The sequence below is a fragment of the Notothenia rossii genome (assembly GCF_949606895.1).
Source record: "Notothenia rossii genome assembly, chromosome: 9".
NCBI lineage: Eukaryota > Metazoa > Chordata > Actinopteri > Perciformes > Nototheniidae > Notothenia > Notothenia rossii.
The window spans coordinates 61,207,465-61,227,378 of NC_136907.1; the positions used below are offsets into that span (position 1 = coordinate 61,207,465).

The 19,914-nt window shown below is 41.5% G+C and overlaps 2 protein-coding genes across 6 annotated transcripts in view; one reads left to right on the plus strand and one right to left on the minus strand.

Annotated features, from left to right (window-relative positions):
• LOC307017870 (semaphorin-6B-like) overlaps window positions 1-17,259 on the plus strand; it is a 30,981-nt gene extending 13,722 nt beyond the window's left edge. For 2 of the 3 annotated variants that reach the window (XM_079647748.1, XM_079647749.1), the window contains 16 exons: window positions 449-572; window positions 1,504-1,615; window positions 2,515-2,575; window positions 2,669-2,731; window positions 4,882-4,980; window positions 5,067-5,157; window positions 5,437-5,556; window positions 6,118-6,206; window positions 6,286-6,503; window positions 6,590-6,721; window positions 7,014-7,163; window positions 7,558-7,734; window positions 9,042-9,182; window positions 9,940-10,017; window positions 11,188-11,249; window positions 13,364-17,259. In XM_079647748.1, the coding sequence (XP_079503874.1) occupies window positions 452-572; window positions 1,504-1,615; window positions 2,515-2,575; window positions 2,669-2,731; window positions 4,882-4,980; window positions 5,067-5,157; window positions 5,437-5,556; window positions 6,118-6,206; window positions 6,286-6,503; window positions 6,590-6,721; window positions 7,014-7,163; window positions 7,558-7,734; window positions 9,042-9,182; window positions 9,940-10,017; window positions 11,188-11,249; window positions 13,364-14,349 (2,700 nt within the window). In that variant the 5' untranslated portion in view covers window positions 449-451 and the 3' untranslated portion in view covers window positions 14,350-17,259. Of the gene's footprint in view, window positions 141-448; window positions 573-1,503; window positions 1,616-2,514; window positions 2,576-2,668; window positions 2,732-4,881; window positions 4,981-5,066; window positions 5,158-5,436; window positions 5,557-6,117; window positions 6,207-6,285; window positions 6,504-6,589; window positions 6,722-7,013; window positions 7,164-7,557; window positions 7,735-9,041; window positions 9,183-9,939; window positions 10,018-11,187; window positions 11,250-13,363 lie in introns of all 3 variants that reach the window. The other variant, XM_079647750.1, reaches the window with a different exon arrangement.
• On the minus strand, window positions 15,234-19,708 carry LOC307017871 (G-protein coupled receptor 55). 3 transcript variants are annotated; one of them, XM_079647753.1, is made up of 2 exons: window positions 19,424-19,708; window positions 15,234-18,954 (listed from the first exon to the last, which is right to left on the minus strand). In XM_079647753.1, exons 1-2 carry the CDS (start codon window positions 19,441-19,443, stop codon window positions 18,138-18,140), a joined length of 837 nt encoding a protein of 278 aa, XP_079503879.1. In that variant the 5' UTR covers window positions 19,444-19,708; the 3' UTR covers window positions 15,234-18,137. The 3 variants fall into 3 exon arrangements, with proteins under 3 accessions (XP_079503879.1, XP_079503878.1, XP_079503877.1); XM_079647752.1 differs by having other exon boundaries at window positions 15,234-18,997; XM_079647751.1 differs by having other exon boundaries at window positions 15,234-19,016; window positions 19,424-19,706.
• Between the last annotated feature and the right edge of the window lie 206 nt (window positions 19,709-19,914).

Below are 19,914 nucleotides of genomic sequence, written 5' to 3' on the forward strand. Positions count from 1 at the left end.
CTGTCTCTTGAAGTGTTGTATGACTGTGAGAATCCCCTTCAATTCCAACAGCTTGACAATGGATTGACTTTTCCGAGAATGGATCACCATTACACCAAAGAGCAGACAATAGAAACGCACAAGCTTCCCGCTGCAGCAAGGTTGGTGGCAGCAGTCACCCTGCTGCACTTCTGACCCGTTCCTCGCAAACACACACACACACACACACACACACACACACACACACACACACACACACACACACACACACACACACACACACACACACACACACACACACACACACACACACACACACACACACACACACACACACACACACACAAACCTGTTGATAAGAAATCTGTCATAATGTCACTCACACTCTCACGTACACTCTCGCACATGCACACACTGAAAACATAAAGCGTACACAACAATGACATTTTCTCTCCCATCTCTTTTTCAGTTCATGTGTGTTGCTGCCATGGTGACTGTGGCCCCTCCCCTCACATTTCTTCTCCTGCTGCTTCAACTGGCGGACGCCTCGTTCCCAGAGGAACCCAGTCCTCTCAGCTACGTCCCCATAGAGGGTATGCTTCCTTCCTGCTGTGTGTGTGTGCGTGTGTGTGTGTGTGTCTGACTGTGCGACTGTATGAGCACCATTGATGATAAATGACTTCGTGGAAATACGAGGTCAAGGGTCAAAGCTTTGGTGTGGAGCTGCTCTCTAACTGCCCGGGCCTACAGATGAATGAGAAGAGTCTGTCTCTCAATAGCAGTATAGTAGACTGATAAATATCAGGGGGACAGAAAGATGTAAAGACATAAAGAAAAGGGGAGAGAAATTATTGTTATGGATTTTGAGAGGTGCAGGGAGATGAAAAAGTGAAAGACAATTGGATTGGATGGGGTGATACAAATGACAGGAGAAGGCTGAGAGGTGGTAGAGAGAAGGGGAGGAGACGGGTGGAGATGGATCGGTACGAGCTCCTCTCTCCCTCCCCTACATTCAAGGACAATGAGACGTTGTCCCAATCTGTCTCCTGATGATGAGGGCTCCCTGTGGAGACCGTCGTCCTCCTCTTCGCAACTTTCTCATACTCTGAAACTGCCGCTTTCTCTCTCCACCTCATCTGTTCTCCCCCACTTATCTGAAATGTAGGGTGGAAGGTGAGGGAGTGCCTTTTTTTTTACCATAAAATTACAATAATGGTTCCACACAGTTTTTCTCATTATGGAGCTGCATGCATCACCAAAAGCAAAGAAAAACACTAAGAGGATTAAAGTGTTTCAGTGTACTTTAACTGCTGCGCCATTCGTCTACTCCATATTATCTTTGTTTGCCACAACAAAGGATCAAGAATGAGTGAAGACACTATTAAAGTGAAGGGTAGAAAAGTGTTAAGGGTAAATATAGATGGTAAAAGTACTCGCTCTGTCCTTAACTGTCAATGCATTCTTGGTACTTCATTTATTTTTTTGTATATTTTTCCCTCCTTTACATGTGTGTGTTCATGTCAGTTGTGCGGAGGTATCCGGTGTTTTTGGGCAGACCGCATCGTTCAGCTCAGAGACAGGAGCTGCACATCCAGACGGTCCTCCAAGTCAACCGCACGCTGTACATAGGAGCCAGGTAACCAACGGCAACCGCCTCCAACTGTGTGTTACTGACGTGCCTGCATTAATATCCTTTCGCTTTTATTTGATGCCACAGCTCCCATCTGCTGTCACTCGGTAGAAAACATTTTCAGCTTGTTGTGGCGCAGAGGCATTCAATCATGTTGTGAAATGTCAAGTGAAAGCTGTTTGTTCACATTAGTCTTATACTCGATGTATGGGAAATAGTAAACAGCAGAAGGAAAAATAAATAAATACAAAAAATGTACAAAATGAATAACACAAATAAATTATATATTCTACCTCATGCAAATGAAACATTTCACAATCTCACATTTTTAATTAAATATCTTTAGCCAGAACAGATTTGAGTCACGAAAAAAAACACAAAAAACAGGTGGCAAAAATGTTAACTAAGAGAAAAACAACAGCAGTAATTTTATGAAACCATAAACGAAGCCGGCCACTGTTATGAGCAACATAGATCATACATGCAATACTAATTATCTTTGACAAATAAGTAATAACCCTGGCTGCTGTAACTCTGTAAACCCTTACTTACTGATGGGAGGCCATCATGTACAATCTGAAAACAAGAATGTTTTCATTTTGTTTCTGAATCAATTAATAAAATACACTTTTCCCTTTGGAGAGCCATAACAAAAATGTAGGTGTGGACCACAAGGCAAAAGCAAACCCCTAATCTATGTTATTGTATTGTTAGGATGCAAAATGGTACATGGTTCCTAATAAAAATGCCTTTTGTGCAGGTTCCACACTCTCTGCCGTGTGCATCTCAATTTGAACATTATAAGAAAGAAAGTTAGCCCATTGTGAAACAGTGCTGAAAATACACATTGTTTATTTTCTATCCTATAGTATTGCATCAGCACTGATTCGTTGTCTGTTTTGTAGAGATGACCTGTACAGAGTGGAGCTGGATAACATGGCAGGTGATGAGATGTTTTACAGCAAGGTAAGTCCCATTGTCTTGTACACACACATATAAAAACTGATGATACACACACACAGATTTCAAATGTATTCTGAATGGGGTTTTTTTCTTCAGAAAAGGACATGGGAATCCAATAAGAACGACATTCGAGTGTGCCGAATGAAGGGCAAACATGAGGTAAGGTGCTCAGGCAAAACGCTCTGACTTTGAGATCCATTCTCATGCATCAACACTATCTACAGTATCACACGCTTGGACAGACACAACAGCTGTTAGAGGAACCTTATTTCCTTGGGGTGCACCTGCATACGGTATTTACACAAATTTGATCTTGTTGATACAGAATCAGTGCATCACCGAATCACACTGGCTCAGTGAAATGTTACCAAGGCCGAAAGGTATCCATCTGTCATTCAGAAAAGACAAGAGAGTCGGACAATTAAATGTGTGTGTAGGTTTAGGGTTAACAAAGTAATCGTTGACCAATGTGAAGAGAAAGATTTGATGGTTGTTACATACATTTTAAGTTTAATTGAATAGATGTAGGAGTTCTACCAGCAAAATCCAATCTGAGCGTAACTCATGGAAAGAGAGGCAGGAGGAAACATTAAAAAGCAAACCAAGCAGAGAGAGTGACATAGCCTCTTGGAGGAAACGGTAATTGAAATTAGTTGAGAAAGGGAGGTGTCTATAAGGATGTGGTGTGAAGGTGCAGCCACCAGGTACTAGAAAGAGGTGAATAAACTACAAAAGGAAAATATGTGCTGCTTCAAAGAACACAAATGAAAGAAGAAAATAAAAAATAAATAAAATCACTTTGATAAAAGGGAGAGAAAGACATGCCCTAGGTGGAGCGGTGGAGAGAATAAGAGGAAGAGGATAAAAAACATGGAGGAAGTAATCCAATTTTTCAGAATAAATGATGCAATTGTGAACTATTCGGCATAGGCTACAGTTATAGACCTAAAGCTTTAATATGTTATAGCATCTAATAGGTAATGTGCAGTGAAACTTGTGAAAGTCCAAAAATAGACATATTTCACAGCTAAATGTCATAACATTTGCGATGGCTCCATTATATATAAGGGTGCCAGTAAGCCAGCAATACCTGAACTGCAACACCTGAATGTATTTAAGTTGTTGAAGGAATATATTTTGGAAAATACACTCATATGCTTTCTTGCCAAGAGTAATATTTTTTGAAGATCAATAGGCTACCACTCTCACATCTGTATGGTAAATATTTGGCTGGAGCCAGCAGCTGGTCATCTCAGCTCTAACCTCAGAAGCAGCTTTATTTTAACATCAAAATATAATTTGCCAGTGCTCCTGGCATTGAGCTACACAAACGCTTATCAACTGTAGTATACAGTATGTGTTTGAATTGCAGGGGCTAAACAGTGTTAGTTATTTTCAAATAAGCAAGCAGAACTGTTTCGCCTTGTGTAATTGTCCTCCTAATGATATTGGTAAGTAGCTCTTCTATTGATACTTAGAGTAATTTTTGTATACTCTTTTCATAGGCTTTCTTAATTAAGCATAGTAGGAAATGCACGGAAGTGATTAATCAATACTGGATAATGTAATGGGAAATATGCTTATTTACTTTTTTGTCTAGACCAAGATGACCGATAGAAGACACATTGAATATAATTATGTTGGAGCCAGCAGCTCGTTAGCCTAACTTAGACTGAAAACAGGGTGAAACAGCTAGCTGAGCGGTCACCAAAGTTAACAAATCCTCTCTAACTCTAATTAATAATATGTTACAAGACAATCTGTTTATTTCATACGTTGCTGGATTAAACAAACCACTCGAGTAGTAACGAAAATATCCTAAAACAAATGCTAACTTTGTCAGCACATGGTTTAAGCTAGTAGCTAGCTAGCAACATTCAAAACCAATAATGGGCGCAGAACAAAGCCACTGATAATCCAAATACAATCATTAAACTTCACAGGTTTATTAAAGAACCATCAATTATTTTCCCCATCTTTGCAAATTCATGTCACCATGATTTGTTGTAGAATCAGAAAAAGGGCAGAGGGGCTGACCTGTGTGATGATCAGGTTTCAGATATTGTGGAAACGGCTTTAAATCTCAGCTCAATCAGCAGCCTCCACTTTGAAGACAGCTATAAAGACCCCTTCCTTGGTCCTCCAGATGGTTGATGGTGTGAAGGATTGTTTTAAGCTTTGTTTTTCTTTTTACCTCACACTTGCAGCCTCCTTGCTCTAACAGCAAGTTTTTGGTTCAACAAAGTCGCCCTGTACCCTGTGATGTTCTTCTCCTCTTTAATCGTGTCCTTTTGTGTCTTTGTCTATAGGGAGAGTGTCGTAATTTCATCAAGGTTTTGCTCAGCCAGCATGGTGGCCTGTTTGTATGTGGAACAAACGCCTTCAACCCGCTGTGCGCCAACTACACTGTTAGTATCCATCTATCTGTCAGCTGGTCATTCTCTGTGTGCTTGCCAGTTCGTTTATCTATACCAGTTTTGTTTCTTTTTTGCAGAAAGACACTCTAGAAATGGTGGGAGAGCCTGTCAGTGGGATGGCACGATGCCCATATGATCCACGACATGCCAATGTGGCTTTATTTGCAGGTAAAATCTTGTGTTTGAACACTTAAAATAAAGAACTATGTGTTTCTAGCAGACATCAGACTCAATTTTCAGCTCCAGACAATGAAACGGCTGTGCCCTTGTGTTTAGCTTTACAAAAGATTTATAGTCAGACCTCTCGCAGCGTTGCTTGTTTGGTTTTAATCTTCCTGACCTTGTGCTATCTCTCCATCTGTATCTTCCTTCTTGTTCTTCTTCTTCTTCTTCTTCTTCTTCTTAATCTCCTTCTTTCCTCTCTCTGTGCGTCTCTCCTGCTCTTAGATGGGAGTCTTTTTACCGGCACTGTGACAGACTTCCTGGCCATCGATGCGGTGATCTATCGTAGCCTCAGTGACAGCCCCGCCCTCCGCACAGTCAAACACGACTCCAAATGGTTCAGAGGTACTTTTCAGACGCATTCAAATGGCTCTCCTTAGTCAGGCACCTTCAATAGACAATCAGGAAGCAGATAACAGAAACCATTATCTTAGTTTACTCCCGGTAAATGAAATCATTGTTGTGGCTGTCTTTTCATGAGGTGGTGAAACACAATAATAAACTACTGAAACCATCTGATTTTATTTATTCATAATAAGTGGCACAGGCTTAGACAGAGTGATGTATTGAGGTTAGTTGGACCCTACGGTTTTAACAAGCCGTAGATTGAACAGCTAAGTCTGTTTTCCATAGAGAACACAAACAAGCCGAGGCAGGTCAAAGCTGCAACAGTGCTGGATGAATAAATTATAAATAATGTGTATCCTCTTGTCCATGGTGATAAATTAAACAGGACATACATATTGGATGAGCGAGGCCCTCGGACAGCGTGTTGATGTTAGTGTTATTACAGCTTCATGTCAGGCACTGCGGAGCGCTGCTTTAGCCCCCCGGCACTGCATCACTACTGCTCTGTATGTATGTAAGTGTGTTTGTCTAACTCTGTTTTTCTCATATTATTTTCAGAGCCCTACTTTGTCAGCTCCATGGAGTGGGGGCCTCATATTTACTTCTTCTTCAGAGAGATGGCAATGGAGTTTCATCATTTAGAGAAGGTGCTTTCTTTCTTTCTTTCTCTCTTTCTTTCTTTCTTTCTTTCTTTCATTTTACTTATCCATGCTTGTTGTATTCCAGGTGATGGTGTCCCGTGTAGCTCGTGTGTGTAAAGCAGATTTGGGCGGCTCTCAGCGGGTCCTCGAGAAACAGTGGACCACCTTTTTGAAAGCGCGTCTAAACTGCTCGGTCCCAGGAGATTCACACTTTTACTTCAACCTCTTGCACGCCACGAGCAACATCATCCGCATGCAGGGACGAGACGTCGTCCTGGGTCTCTTCTCCACTCCACCAAACAGGTAGCGAGATGCACACAATGTGAACACAAACTAGCACAAACACTGTTTATCTCACCACTGTCTTGTTTCTCGTTTTTCTATGGTAGCATCCCAGGCTCTGCGGTGTGTGTGTTTGACATGCAGCAGCTCGCTCATGTTTTTGATGGCCGCTTTAAAGAGCAGAAATCCCCAGAGTCTATTTGGACTCCTGTGCCGGACGAAGCAGTGCCTAAACCAAGGTATTGTTATGCAAAGTGTATGTGAGCTGATCTAGGGAGAAATACTGCATTGCTACTTTACTGAGCATCTGTCTCACATATAATGTCTACTAACTCCCCTGCTATAAGCTCAAACTGTCAATCACACAGAAACTTCACTACCACTCAGCAAATATTCTAATATAGCCTCCATAAGCCGCAAAACAAAAACTCCTCAGGCTTTTTTCTTCTTACTCTCTCTGCCTCCTTATGCTGTCTTTCCTATCTTTCTACCCCTGAACTCTCTATTTTCTTTCTTTCTCTCTCCTTGCAGGCCAGGCGGATGTGCGGTGCAAGGATCTAGATTTAGCTCCTCCAACACACTGCCGGATGAGGTGCTGAACTTTGTGAAGACCCATCCACTGATGGACGAGACCGTCCCACTAATGGGGCACAGACCCTGGGTTGTCAAGACTATGGGACGGTACGAACACTGACTTGTTATTTGATGGCACCAGGGGAGACATTTTGTTTTGTGTCTTTTGGTTCAGTTTGTGTTTGGTCTTTAGTCTCATGTTGTGTCTTTGATGTAGACAAAGATGTTGTTGTGGTTATTATGTACCTCTCTGCAGTTGCTTTATGTCTCTTTGTAGTTGTTTTTTCTTTCTTTGTGGTTGTTTTGCATCTTTTTGTGGTTGGTACCTGTCTGTTTAATATGTATTTTCATGTGGAGGCTCCTGGGCTGGGACAATAATTCATCCATGTATAGAGGAATTTTTTATTGCCTTAAAAATGGAAATGTAAACCTACATATATGCATCATAGGGATAGGAAATGTTTACTATTGATGGAAAAAAGTATTCACTCTGTATCTCTAGGTACCAGCTGACAACCATGGTGGTGGACACTGAAGCTGGCCCCCATAAGAACCGTACCGTCTTGTTCCTGGGCTCAACCCGGGGAACCGTCCTGAAGTTTCTAATGATTCCCACCGGTGAGCCTGTTTCCCACCGCAGTGTGTTTCTGGAGGAGGTGGAAGGATTCAACCCAGAGAAGTGAGTAGGAGTGGAGTCTTTGTCCTTGATCTCCATAAAGTTATACATTTTGACAAGTTGCTCCAGGTAGATCATGGCTCATGTTGCCTGCCATTATCTGAGAATAGTTGAGCAGCAGAGACAACGGAGCCCTGGAGGTGACATGGACAAAAAAAGGTTTAAACCTGCACATATTCTAAAGTCAATCCCAAGTGTGCTTTACTAATATGCACGCTTGCTCAAGTGAACTTGAACTAGTGCACAAACATCCTCTTTAACCAAATAAAAGACTACTACTTACCAGTATTAACTTGACTTTACAGTAATAGCACATTCATATTTACACACTTTGATATCAGGTTTGCAACTTACATTCCTTCATATTGTTCAACTAATTAATACAAAAATAATTTTGTCATTAAAATTGTCTTAAAATACATCAACAACAGTAACAGTCAAAATCTTAAGAGAAGCATAAGAGGTGCACATTTGTGAAGCTCAACAAGATAATGTGTGGTGTTTTGGTTTAAAATTATAAATACGGTTAGAAATTCCGACTAAGTGATTGATCAAGTCAACGTCTCAGTACTTTTTGACTGTTTGTTGTTGTATTTATCATGATATATACAAATTATTTTTGATGTGTTGATGTTTTTAGCAGCAGCAGATTAAAATACAACTTAAATGTAATTATTTCTGTGTTAGACCTGACTGTCAAAAGATGGTGGCTGAAAAATATGGATTCTGTCTGACTTGAAGTGCAAACAGATGAGGCCTTTGACCCTGTCACAACATGATTTGAGACATACATTGAAACACACATGGTAATAGCTAGCTAGTAAAAACTAGCAGAAGTCGTTAACAGGTTGTAAACTGTACACTATGAATGAAAACTTTATTACAGACTCAGGGTCCAGATAAAAAACAAGACATTACATAGATAAAATACAAGGCATTACATATAATAAATTACATTTAAAAAATTCATAGTTTAAGAATAATTTAAATCAGTGTCCTACAAAGAGACAACTATACCAATGTCTCCACAGCTGCGATTGGTAGCGTGTAGTACTAAACCTTATGTTCGATAAGGCCAAGAGGATTTCATTATTATGCTTTGGCATCTAGTGGTTTAACAACATACCATAAGAAATGTTAATATATTCACTCTGTTGTTAAATTATAAGGTTGTTTTTTAATTGAAATTGTGCAAACATTCCAAAATGCCCAAGATTACCTTCACTTGTAACTTTTCGGACCCAACGAACTCCTTCCTCTGCTGGCTCCTCACCCTCCAGTCTTCACCATTGTCTCTCTCTCCATCTCAGGTGTGGTGAGGACACTCCTCAGGCTCGGCAGCTCTTGTCTCTGTCGTTGGACTGGAGCAGTCACACTCTGCTGCTGGCCTTCCCCGGCTGTCTGGTCCGGATGCCCACCTCTCGCTGCCACCTGCACTCACGCTGCATGAAGTAATTGTTTTTGCCTCGGAGAGTTTATATAATTGCCTTAATGTTTCTTTGTGTGATAATGAGGTCAGTATAAATGTGGCAGTGGCCATTATCCAAGGTATGACTGACTTGCCAACTTTAGTTTTTGTCCTTGTGCTCTCACTCCCTATTAGCGCGGTTGTCCTAATAAAATGCAATGTAATTCTGCTAATGCTTCAATCAGCAAGCGATAGATGAGGTGTTTTTGTTAAACTACAGGTATTTTCTCTATTCCCTGAAAAATATTATTTAACAAAAGCAGATTCAAGCCCATCCTCGTCTAAGTTTGTAATAAAATGGATGATATATTATAAATACCAAGACGGCATTTGTTTATTACTGAACAGATGGTGAAGATCTTTTGAAGTACCCACACTGTAAACCTGAGTCCCACAGCAGCCAGTCAACACCGTTGAGTTCAGGAAACCGAGAACAAGAAGCAACTCCATATGTGTGACTGCTGTGTGTGAAGATGAATACCACATGAGGATTCCAAATCATATACCGTTTTTTACATTGTATGGTTTTATTAGCCCACTAAACCTAACTTATTAACTTGTTAGCCAGCTAAACAATAAGCAAGCTAACGTCCCTGCTTAATTCATAGCTGTAACACTTGTCCCTAGGTTCTGTAAGTTTCCCAGGGAGAGTTCCCAGCTAAAGTTATAAAAATGTCCGCTATGAGAATCAGGTCATTCCTTTGCATTTCTTAACTTTTTTATTTTTTATTGGTGTGCAGGAGTTGTCTAGCCTCCAGGGACCCATACTGTGGCTGGACCAGAGGCAGCACCTGCTCCTTCCTGAGACCAGGCACACGGTGAGGACAACACAGACACACACAAACAAACACACACACCCCACACACCAACCTATGAACTGTCTCCTACCGCTTATTGGCAAAGTTACCACATTCCTTTAGGCTATGTTGTACACAGGAAGGGCTGGTAAGTAAGGTGAAGTTGAAGAAGTATGCTATTTCACTTTATCATGAAGAATTGATATGTTAAATAAAAACAATGAATCAAATGTTCATGCAGTTTAATAGACAATGATTCATGACACTGTGTCCACTATGCAAAAGACAATTATGCCCATACTAAAACATGTCTAAAACAAAAAAGGATTAGAAATAGTTTGAGATACGTGTTATTAAGTAATTTAAATCAAATAGACCGGCAAAGGAACAATATTATGAATAAATAAAGTAAATACATGTTATATGTCATGAACATATTAACTATTACAAACTCAAACACACTCAAATGGCAAATGGTCATAAGTTACTTAAAATAATCCGCTACACAGAATCTACTCTACTCTAGTAAAATATATAGTTTTTAAGTAAAGCATTAAATTGCACTATTTATTTTTACTTCTACTTTTTAAATGTTATTATGTTTTAAATGTAGTTCTGAATATGTACTAGCATATACAGTATTAGCTAGCTGTTAGTATACAATGTCAACCTTTATATTCATTGATAATAATAGTCTGAAAATAATAATTAATAAATATTATTGAATAATCCTTACCCCTTTCAACTAAATATTCCTATAAAACAATGTAAGGATTGATTGGTATCTGTACCGAAGTGAAACGTTATACCCAGTATCGCTGTCCGTTCCAAAGCCCATCCTCTTCAGTCTTATGTCTGACCCTGACCTCTGACCTCTGTGAGGGAAATCAATAATGGGATCAATAGAGTATCCCATTACACTGAACAACACACCAATTTGTGCCATATGAAATTGATTGATTACCATCAACCAATGTCCTCATTAATGTACCATTTCTATGCAAATGTAAACACGTTCATTTAAAACGACAATTTTACATTAACACGTTTTTCTCAAAAAGGTTCATTTATTTTTTGTTATGTTAGACCACACAACTATGATTTAATGGCACTCAAAAACACACTTTATGCTGTTTGTATATGAAGAGATGTATTGACGTGTCTGATGTGCTGATCTCTGTGTCACTGCAGGCTGCCTTTTCAACAAGATGTGGAATATGGGAACACCACCTCCCATCTAGGAGACTGTGATGGTAGGTTGCAGCAAAATGTCATGGATGCTTGTGGCTGTGTGCAGCGGACTGAGTGCAGACTCCGCCTAGTGGCTCAATCCCTCATTACACCTGCTTAGTTGTCACTGAACAGTTTTTCCTGAAAAAAAACCTCTGATACCACCAAAAGAGAGATAATCTGAGATTGACAATATCTGTCTATTTAGTATATGTAATATAAGTATTTAGTATAATGTGATTTCCTTCCCTGCTCATCCTCTTAACCTTAATATTAGCAATTGTTTTTCAGGTTTTTTTTTTCACACATGAGCTGAATGAGCGGGGAGTGGAACTAGGATTTTTTTTCAAACTCACTCCCTACAGATCGAAACGCTCCCAGTGTGAGACAGTTTGATTAGAGAGGATGTGAGAGGTCTAACTACTGCTAGAAAAACGCATTAGACTGCAGGATGGGAAGTGCAACTTGCTACTGGTCACTATGCTTTGTTCTCTCAAAGCTGAACATCTGAGGGAGGAACAACCGAAAGTAGCCGGTGAGCAAGCTGGAAATAGCTTAGTATAAAACACTGATGTCACTTCTGTAGAGAGGCTCAGATGTCACTGCAGCAGCACCAGAGAGGGCCTCTTTCAACCTTGCTCTGAAATGTACAAAGTCAGTGGAAACCAAAAAAATATTCACTTCCTCTCCAGCAGATTCCTCCTGAATTGCTTCAGGCCAGTTTCAAAGTCATAACATTTACTCAGTCAGATCTGAATTTCAAAACAGAAATATAAATCTAAGCCCTTCTCACATTCTTTTTTTAAAACTGATATATTGGCCACTAATATTACCCTGCACTCAAAAAGTGATAGCAGAGAAAGTCAGTGATGCCAGGCTGCAGACCTGACAGACTTTAATCGGAGCAGTGAAAGCGCTGCAGAGTCCGAGCCAGGGCCAGGCATGTGCTGCTGTGTCTGCAGATGGGAGTGATTAAAGCTGGGTGGAAACACTGAGGTAATGCTATGCTGTCTGCATGGAGACGCAAACTGGCCGGTCTGCAGGATGGAAAGTGTGAGGAGAGGATAGAAGAGAAAAAAGAGAGTCAGCTGCTGTGGTCTGAGCTGTGCTGATGACAAGTGCAGGCCTCTCTGAACCTGGAGCCTGCGGAGCCCCAAGGCCAGACTGGAGAGAAGCTCAGTTTAAACACAATCGTCCGTATGCTAAACGTCATTATTAGCAACGATCAGTGTTATTCAAGTTTCGAGTTATAATCAGAGCTTTATGGGGGTCTTTAAAACATGAACACACACACACACACACACACACACACACACACACACACACACACACACACACACACACACAGACACACACACACACACACACATACACACACACACACACACACACACACAGACACACACACACACACACACACACACACACACACATACACACACACACACACACACACACACACACACACACACACACACACACATACACATACACACAAACACACACAGACACACACACACACACACACACACACACACACACACACACACACACACACACACACACACACACACACACACACAGAAGCAGCAGCCCCACTACTTGCTACAAACTTAAATATGACAAGTAACAACCACGCACACCACATAACACGTAATCTCGGCTTCGCAGCACACTCACAGGCATAGCTTGCGCAATAAGTTACTGTGCACCTTGGAGGTGAAGTGCAGGCATATTATCATTCAAGTGAGAATACGATGCTTTTGGAAAACATGTTTTTCTTTTGGCCTATTTAACTCGTTAAAGTAAATAATACTCTTTGCATTGAAACATGCATTATTGTGATTAAAATAATGATTGTTGGTAATGTATTAGTGACCCCATCAGATGTATGATTTCACTGCTTTCCTAGGAGCTCAGACCCCTCCTTATGGGAGCTCAGCTCCCATTGGCTCCCACATAACTCGAACCCTGGTGCTATTGCAGTTATTGATTTATCATGACATAATACATCTTGTGATGGGAAAATAACTAAGTACAAGTAACAGAGCACTATACTTATGTAATATAAATGATAATCTGGACATTGAGAGAGGACGTTGCTCTTAACTTTGTCCTCTTTATTGTGTCTCTTCAGGAATTCTGCAGCAGAGTTTGCTGATTGAACCAGAGAGCTTGGTCTCGCTCAACCTACTTGTGGCATCTGCAGTCTCAGCGTTCACCATCGGGGCGGCCCTTTCCGGTCTCGCCGTCTGCTGGATCATGGCCCACAAGCCCGCCAACCGTCGCCACGGCAACACCTCCCAGTCCTCTATCCAACGGCGTGAAAGAGGCCTGCTGACTAATGGCAGCGGGATAGGAGGCTCTGTGCTCAGCGTGACGCGGCAGGGAGGCGGAGATCGCCCCTGCACTCAGGGCGGGGAAACCCTGTTTGTCATGCCCAACGGCTGGGTAAAGTCAGGAGAGCTCGACCCAGGTTTCCTGCCGACCCCGGAGCACACGCCTCAGCAGAAACGCAGAGGCCTTCGACTGTCTGACTCCAACTCTGGAGGGTGGGACACCAGCCAGACGTACCTGGGCGGAGGCTCCGTGGGGCTGGGTTCCCCCTGCCGTATCCCCCCCTCCGTCTACCTGACCACCAGACTCTTCCAGCAGGGGGGAGGCGGGAGACACAATGGTGAGGTCCGTGGGATTGACGCACCACGCCAACACTATGTCTGCCTGAGCAAGCAGGAAAAAGGAATGAAGGGGACGCCCAAAGCCCCCCTCAGGAAGTCTGCAGGAGAATATGTGTACCCCATGACCCCCCAGGACTCGCCTGAGCGTCGGAGGGTGGTGTCAGCACCCAGCGCCCCCGTGGAGTACAGCGAGCCCATGCCATTGCGCTGGCAAGCCCCGGAAGGTTACATCCTGAGCAGCCACGGTATGGTACCCGTCTCCCTGCCCCCACCCTCCATGCCCGCCCCCATTGGCCAGGCGTACATGTCCCAGCAGCACACCCCCGCACTGAGCAGGGCCATGCTGCGAGGGGCCCTGGAACGAGGGGAGCTGGGCGAGCTGGTGGATCTCAGCCAGTTCATGAGTAAGAAGAACTGCAGCGATAGGACTCAGGCGGGCCAGTGACTCACGAGGAAGTAAAGTGGAAAGAGAGCTTTTCCATGACCATAACTCTCTGTTTTATTTACAAAGATCTCTCTTTCACTCTTTCCTCCTCATTCTGTCCATTCCCCTCTCCCTTCCCTTCTCTTTTCCCTACATCTTTACTTGTCATTCCCCCCCTCTGATTTGCCAGTTTCATAGGCTACCCCCTCCTTCCCTTACCCCCATGATGAGTCTCTCTTTATGACTGGCTGCTGGGTCTGCCACTCATATCCGGGCCCACACTAATTGGTCAGATGGACTGAGGTTGTTGCTGTGTCTGCATTGCAGAGCTGCCTCTCTCTCCTGCTACTCAGCGGCAGCGGGATGAGAGAGGAGAGAGGAGAGAGGATGGAGGGTGAAGAAAGAGAGGAGGGAATGTGGAAAGCAGAACGGGGGGCCGAGACGACAGAGACAAAGATGGACATGGCACTTAGAGGCTGTCTTCTCTGTGCAGATTAACTGAGTCTGCAGAGCCAGTCAAATACTGCTACAGGAGTGGGATGTGTTCCCTCTTGGATAACATTAACAAGACTACCACGCATCTGTTCTTCACTACATTACCTGGTGTCTGATTGCCAACTATGTATTTCAAGTGAAATAGCAAAATCTTAACCTTGTAAATGATCTGAAACAAAACACAAAGTGAGATGAGGAAATCCCTTCTTTTTCTCTCTCCTGTTTGCTGCACACACATAACATATATACATGTTTTTGTACAGGTGAGGGGTGGTATTTAGTACTCCATGTGTACGAGAGGCACGATGTGTGTACCAAATGCCTCTAACCAGTCTCACAGCGATATGGGACCATAACTCTTTGGAGAGCAGAGTGCAGGACTGAAATGTCAGCACTTTTTCTGCCAACTGCATGCTCTCTGTAATGACGGCATCTCAGCCGTCCATCGCGCTATCCCTTTGCCTCCTTACACTCCATGTACTCTTTAATGACCAATAATTCCACAAAGACGTCTGGGGAGATTGCAACCCGAACACTGGACTGTCTTTAATCAGAGCTGGACTGAAAGGAGGAAACAGATATGTTGTTGGAAGTGAATGCAATGCAATATATGAACACTTTGTCCTTCACTGTTCACACTCAAACAAACACACATACAGGTATACACCAACACATTCATTATTGGGAAATTATAAACCACAGTAGGGTTTTAATGGCCAAAAGTACCCCCAGTGGGTCAAGGTCCCACAGTCGTGATACAGAATAAAGTGACAGTTACAGGGGAGATGATTGAAACCTGTGGCCTAACGCAAAGCCAATAGGCGTAATGGAAATGTTCTCAGCAGGCAAATGGGACTATCTATTCAGCCCATCAAAGCGTCCGAAACCATGAACGGGTCGGAGTTTAGAGCATCACAACATGGTGCGAGTATGTTCACGAGGAGGTGGAAGTCATGAAAAAGTGACAAGATAAAGAAGAAAGAAGTGAAAGACAAGTACGACTTGATGAAAAGACTGTTGATTAAAACGAGAATGTGTTACAAGTGACCAGAAGATTTTCATGCTTAGTCAGTTGTGAACAAATGAACTCTGGTTTGTGCTGACCTTATTGTCAGCAGCAATATATGGTTTATCTGTACATAGTAAACTTTAATTTAGATACAAATGATAATGTAAGACAAAAAGTAAAAATGTCATCAGGCACTAGCTTGCAAACTAAAATGTATCATGTCACTATAGCTATTAATGTATGATAATCTGTTTTTCATATGTGTTCCTATCAACTGGCTTCAAGGTTGAAGACACTGAAAACTACTAGTGTCTTTTTCTTCTATTTTTTACATCTTTGTGCCAAAACCGCGAATGATTTACCGATGCCTGATTACTGAAGCAAAAAAAACTTGTTTTAAAGTGCCATGATGACCATTTCAGTCAGCAGTGCTCCTCAGTGGTGTCGGAGAACTCACTTGTTGCAGTATACTTGTGATATGTATGCCTTTTACCACTACATGCTGAATGTTATATATTATTTTTTTATTTAGATGTGGGCTTGTACTCTTGAAATAATTTGTTTCAGCTCCCCCTGTCTGTCCTGATGTCACTGACACTGAATGCTAACAGCAGTGTTTGAGGGTCTGTTTATAAACTACATTCAAGTCACACTTACTATACTGTAAATATGTACACAGGAAAACAGACACTTTCTCATGCCCTTTATGATTATACTGTAATGCATTCACTGATGCCCTAACGTGAGTTGTCTTTAGGGCAAACAATCCAACATGTAATTAGTTCATAAGCAAACCTTCAAATGGACTGCAATGCTGTAAGGGAATACTGTGCATCTCATATTTGTCCTGATCCTGAACGTCTTGTCTTGTTCTGTCGTCTGTGATCGTCTGTCTGTCATCCCCAACCAACTGCCATACTGGAGGACCTTGAAAATACTTGTTAGAATCGTGAGTGAATGAATGTACTCATTATTTTTGTTGTTTGTTATCATTATACTGTGCAGTAATAAGGAAAAGCACAAAAAACCTTTTCTCTTTTTGTTGTTGCATTTTGAATACCGAGCTGTTCTGTATCATTTGTGAATAGTGTAAATAATCATCCTGAAGGTAGTGTTTCAGTTTTGGAGGGATCGTTCTTGCTCTTCTGAGACAGGAATGTGTTTGAAGTGTGAGCTTTTTTTCCCCTTTGGTGACAATGCTGTGAATAAGATGTGTGTACAGTATTTACGTGACTTTGGCTGACAGCTGAGTTCAGCTGTTTCCTGTTATTAGAGTAGAGTCGCAGGCCTGATCTCAGCCAGAACTGAGCCTTCTCATTTGACTGATGCCTGCCGAGTTTTTCTGCAGTTGCTAAGAGACTGCTGTTATAATAACCATCGATCTTTGGAGTACTGCTATTAAATGGCATTATATAATTGACTGCTAATATTGTCATGTGTGGTTCCCGAATGCACTCATTGAAATAAATGTATATAGTTATATGGTTCCCATGCATATACACACATTAACAAAAGCAGTTCAATTACCTCACAGCAGTTTCGAGTAATTTGTGTCTTTATCGAGTTTATTTTCCTAAAATGAGACATATTTGTAATGAGATGGGCAGTTTTAAACTTCACAGCAACCAACACTCCAGAGTAGAAATACAATCTGTCATGCATTTACTTTTCGGGCCACAAGAGGGGGCTGGACACTGGCCTTCATTCAATGTAAGGCTTGAACTCCCATGGGGGCCTCTGCATTGACTTCACATCATCTGAGTTTGCTGCTGAGACACAGAAGGTAGTTTTGAAGAGAGGTCTGCTGCAGAGATGAAAATAACCCTTGTTCTCTGATTTCATATAATGCTTAGAACATCACACGGGTACATAACAGGTATTTATATCCAAAAACAGACAGAGAGAAACTTGACGATATGGGCCAAGCGTGATTTAACAGATTATGTTGCATTTTACACGTAATTGTATAAACCAAAACAATTATAAATGTCAAAAAATTCTGCCTACATTTCATTAAAATAAATCATGAAAAGTTGTTGAGAAATGCCGATCATTTAAAAGGGGATACTCTGGTGTGTCATATTGCACTTTTAAATACTTGGATGATACAAAAGAGACACAGGAGTATTTAAAAAAATACATCATAAACAAAGCAGCAATGGTTCAGATATTCTGACCTTTATTTATTTACCTTTAGCGTATTTGAAACCCCACACCTCCAGTTCGTAACACGGTTCAAGTCTTAAGCCAAGGCACAATATACAGGCAAATTAAAATAATGACCAATAAATGGTTGTACTCTTATTTACTTGCGAAAAAATCTCTTCAGCAGAAAAGAATAGCTGACAGAATCAAAACAGCAGTTGGTGGAGGCGATCCATTGAGCTACATGTGAATAGACATGTACAGGTAACGTTTCAAACTGCCAATTTACCTGTGGTAAGTAGTTGACAACAAAGCCAACATGGATTGGAGTGTAGCAGAAAATGAAAACAATCATATTTGCTGTTACTATCCCAATGGTGCGTTTCTTTTCCTCAGACTTGTCACCTACCTTTAGCAGAACAGAGATGATGCGACTGGAACAGAAGACAACAATCAACAGTGGAGCGAGGTAGCCACAAACGACCATAATGACAATAAACACTGGACTAAGGTGGATATTTTTACACCTTTCATAACAGGTCCAGAGTTTTTCTGGGTGATTATCCGTATAAAATATAGCAGATATTGTCAAAATAAGTCCCCAAAGGATCAAACACACTGCAAAAGCGACCTCTTTCTTCTTCCGCCATGATCTGGCCTGCAGTGGGAAACGTATAACCAGGTAGCGCTGAACACTGATGGCTGTGGTGGTCAGGATGCTGGCATACATGTTGATGTAATGTGTGAAAATAAGGAAAGTACAGAAGTGATTCACTGGTAGGCAGATGAAGGCATTATAGATCCTCAAGGGAAGGAAGAGGATGAGGGTCGAATCAGCTATAGCCAGGTTGAGCATGTAGATGTGCGTGTCTGTCCAGGACTCCCGTTTGGCAAAGAAGGCCCGCAGAGCAGCGGCGTTGAGGAAGAAACCCAGGAGAAACACAGGACAGTAAGCCAAACCGTCAAGGATGTCCACCCTGCAAGTAGAGTTGGTGCTGTTGGTGATGTTGCAAATCATACCTATGTGTAAGAAGTTTCTCTGTGTCAGAGGGAAACATAATGTTAGTTAATTAAAGTAAATACGCTATTCATAGTGGTTCATCTTTTCAGCTTTTAGCGTATTCATTTATCAAAGGATAGGTTAACAGTTGTCTTTAAACAATACTCACATGCCTTCAACAGTTTGAATCATTTGTAGTTCTTATGAAAAACACCTTACTAAATGTTATCAAAGCAGAACCTATTGTGTCGATTACAACATAACTTCCTTTTTTAGGAAACATTTTAATAACTGGAAACCGCGGTGCGTCATCATTGTCACAAAACAGTAAAAAAAAAAAGAGTCTGAATTCTGATAACATAAACAGCGAAAAACAGTGGAAGACAGAAAAACACACATCAGCTTTGTGTTGATAATAATAATAATACAATTAAAACAAAACTCACCAAACGAGATGTAATGGCATAAACTTGATTGAATTAAGGAAGATGCAGCAGCATGTCTATGTCTTCAAACAAGTGTATATCTGTGGGAAGCACTACTACATGTGCATCATTTCCTCTCTTGGTCACGTATTTGTGGCTTAAAATGCAAGACAAGTCAATAGGCCTGAAAGTATAGCAAACCTCTAACAAAAAGCAGAACACAGAAACAGTTCCCCCTGTGTCGTGTACATCAGAGTTTCCTGCTGAACTTTAATGCGTGTGTGTATAGGTTTGCATTTGTGGGTGATATGAAACTGAAGCATTTTGTGTGTGTTTGTTGCTTTGCAGTACTTGGAGACAGAAGGACTTGTTGTGACTTATATTTCAATAAACCACCCCCTTTTACCTTGTACTCACATGGCTCCAAGATGTACAAAGCATCCTAAAAACGGATAAATGATGGATGAATTGACATAAAAAGGGGCTCCATTAAATAAATGCTCTTTTCAGTT

Excerpts from the sequence above, each read along its gene's own strand:
- LOC307017871 (XM_079647752.1), bottom strand. The coding sequence starts at position 18,995 with ATGATTTGCAACATCACCAACAGCACCAACTCTACTTGCAGGGTGGAC.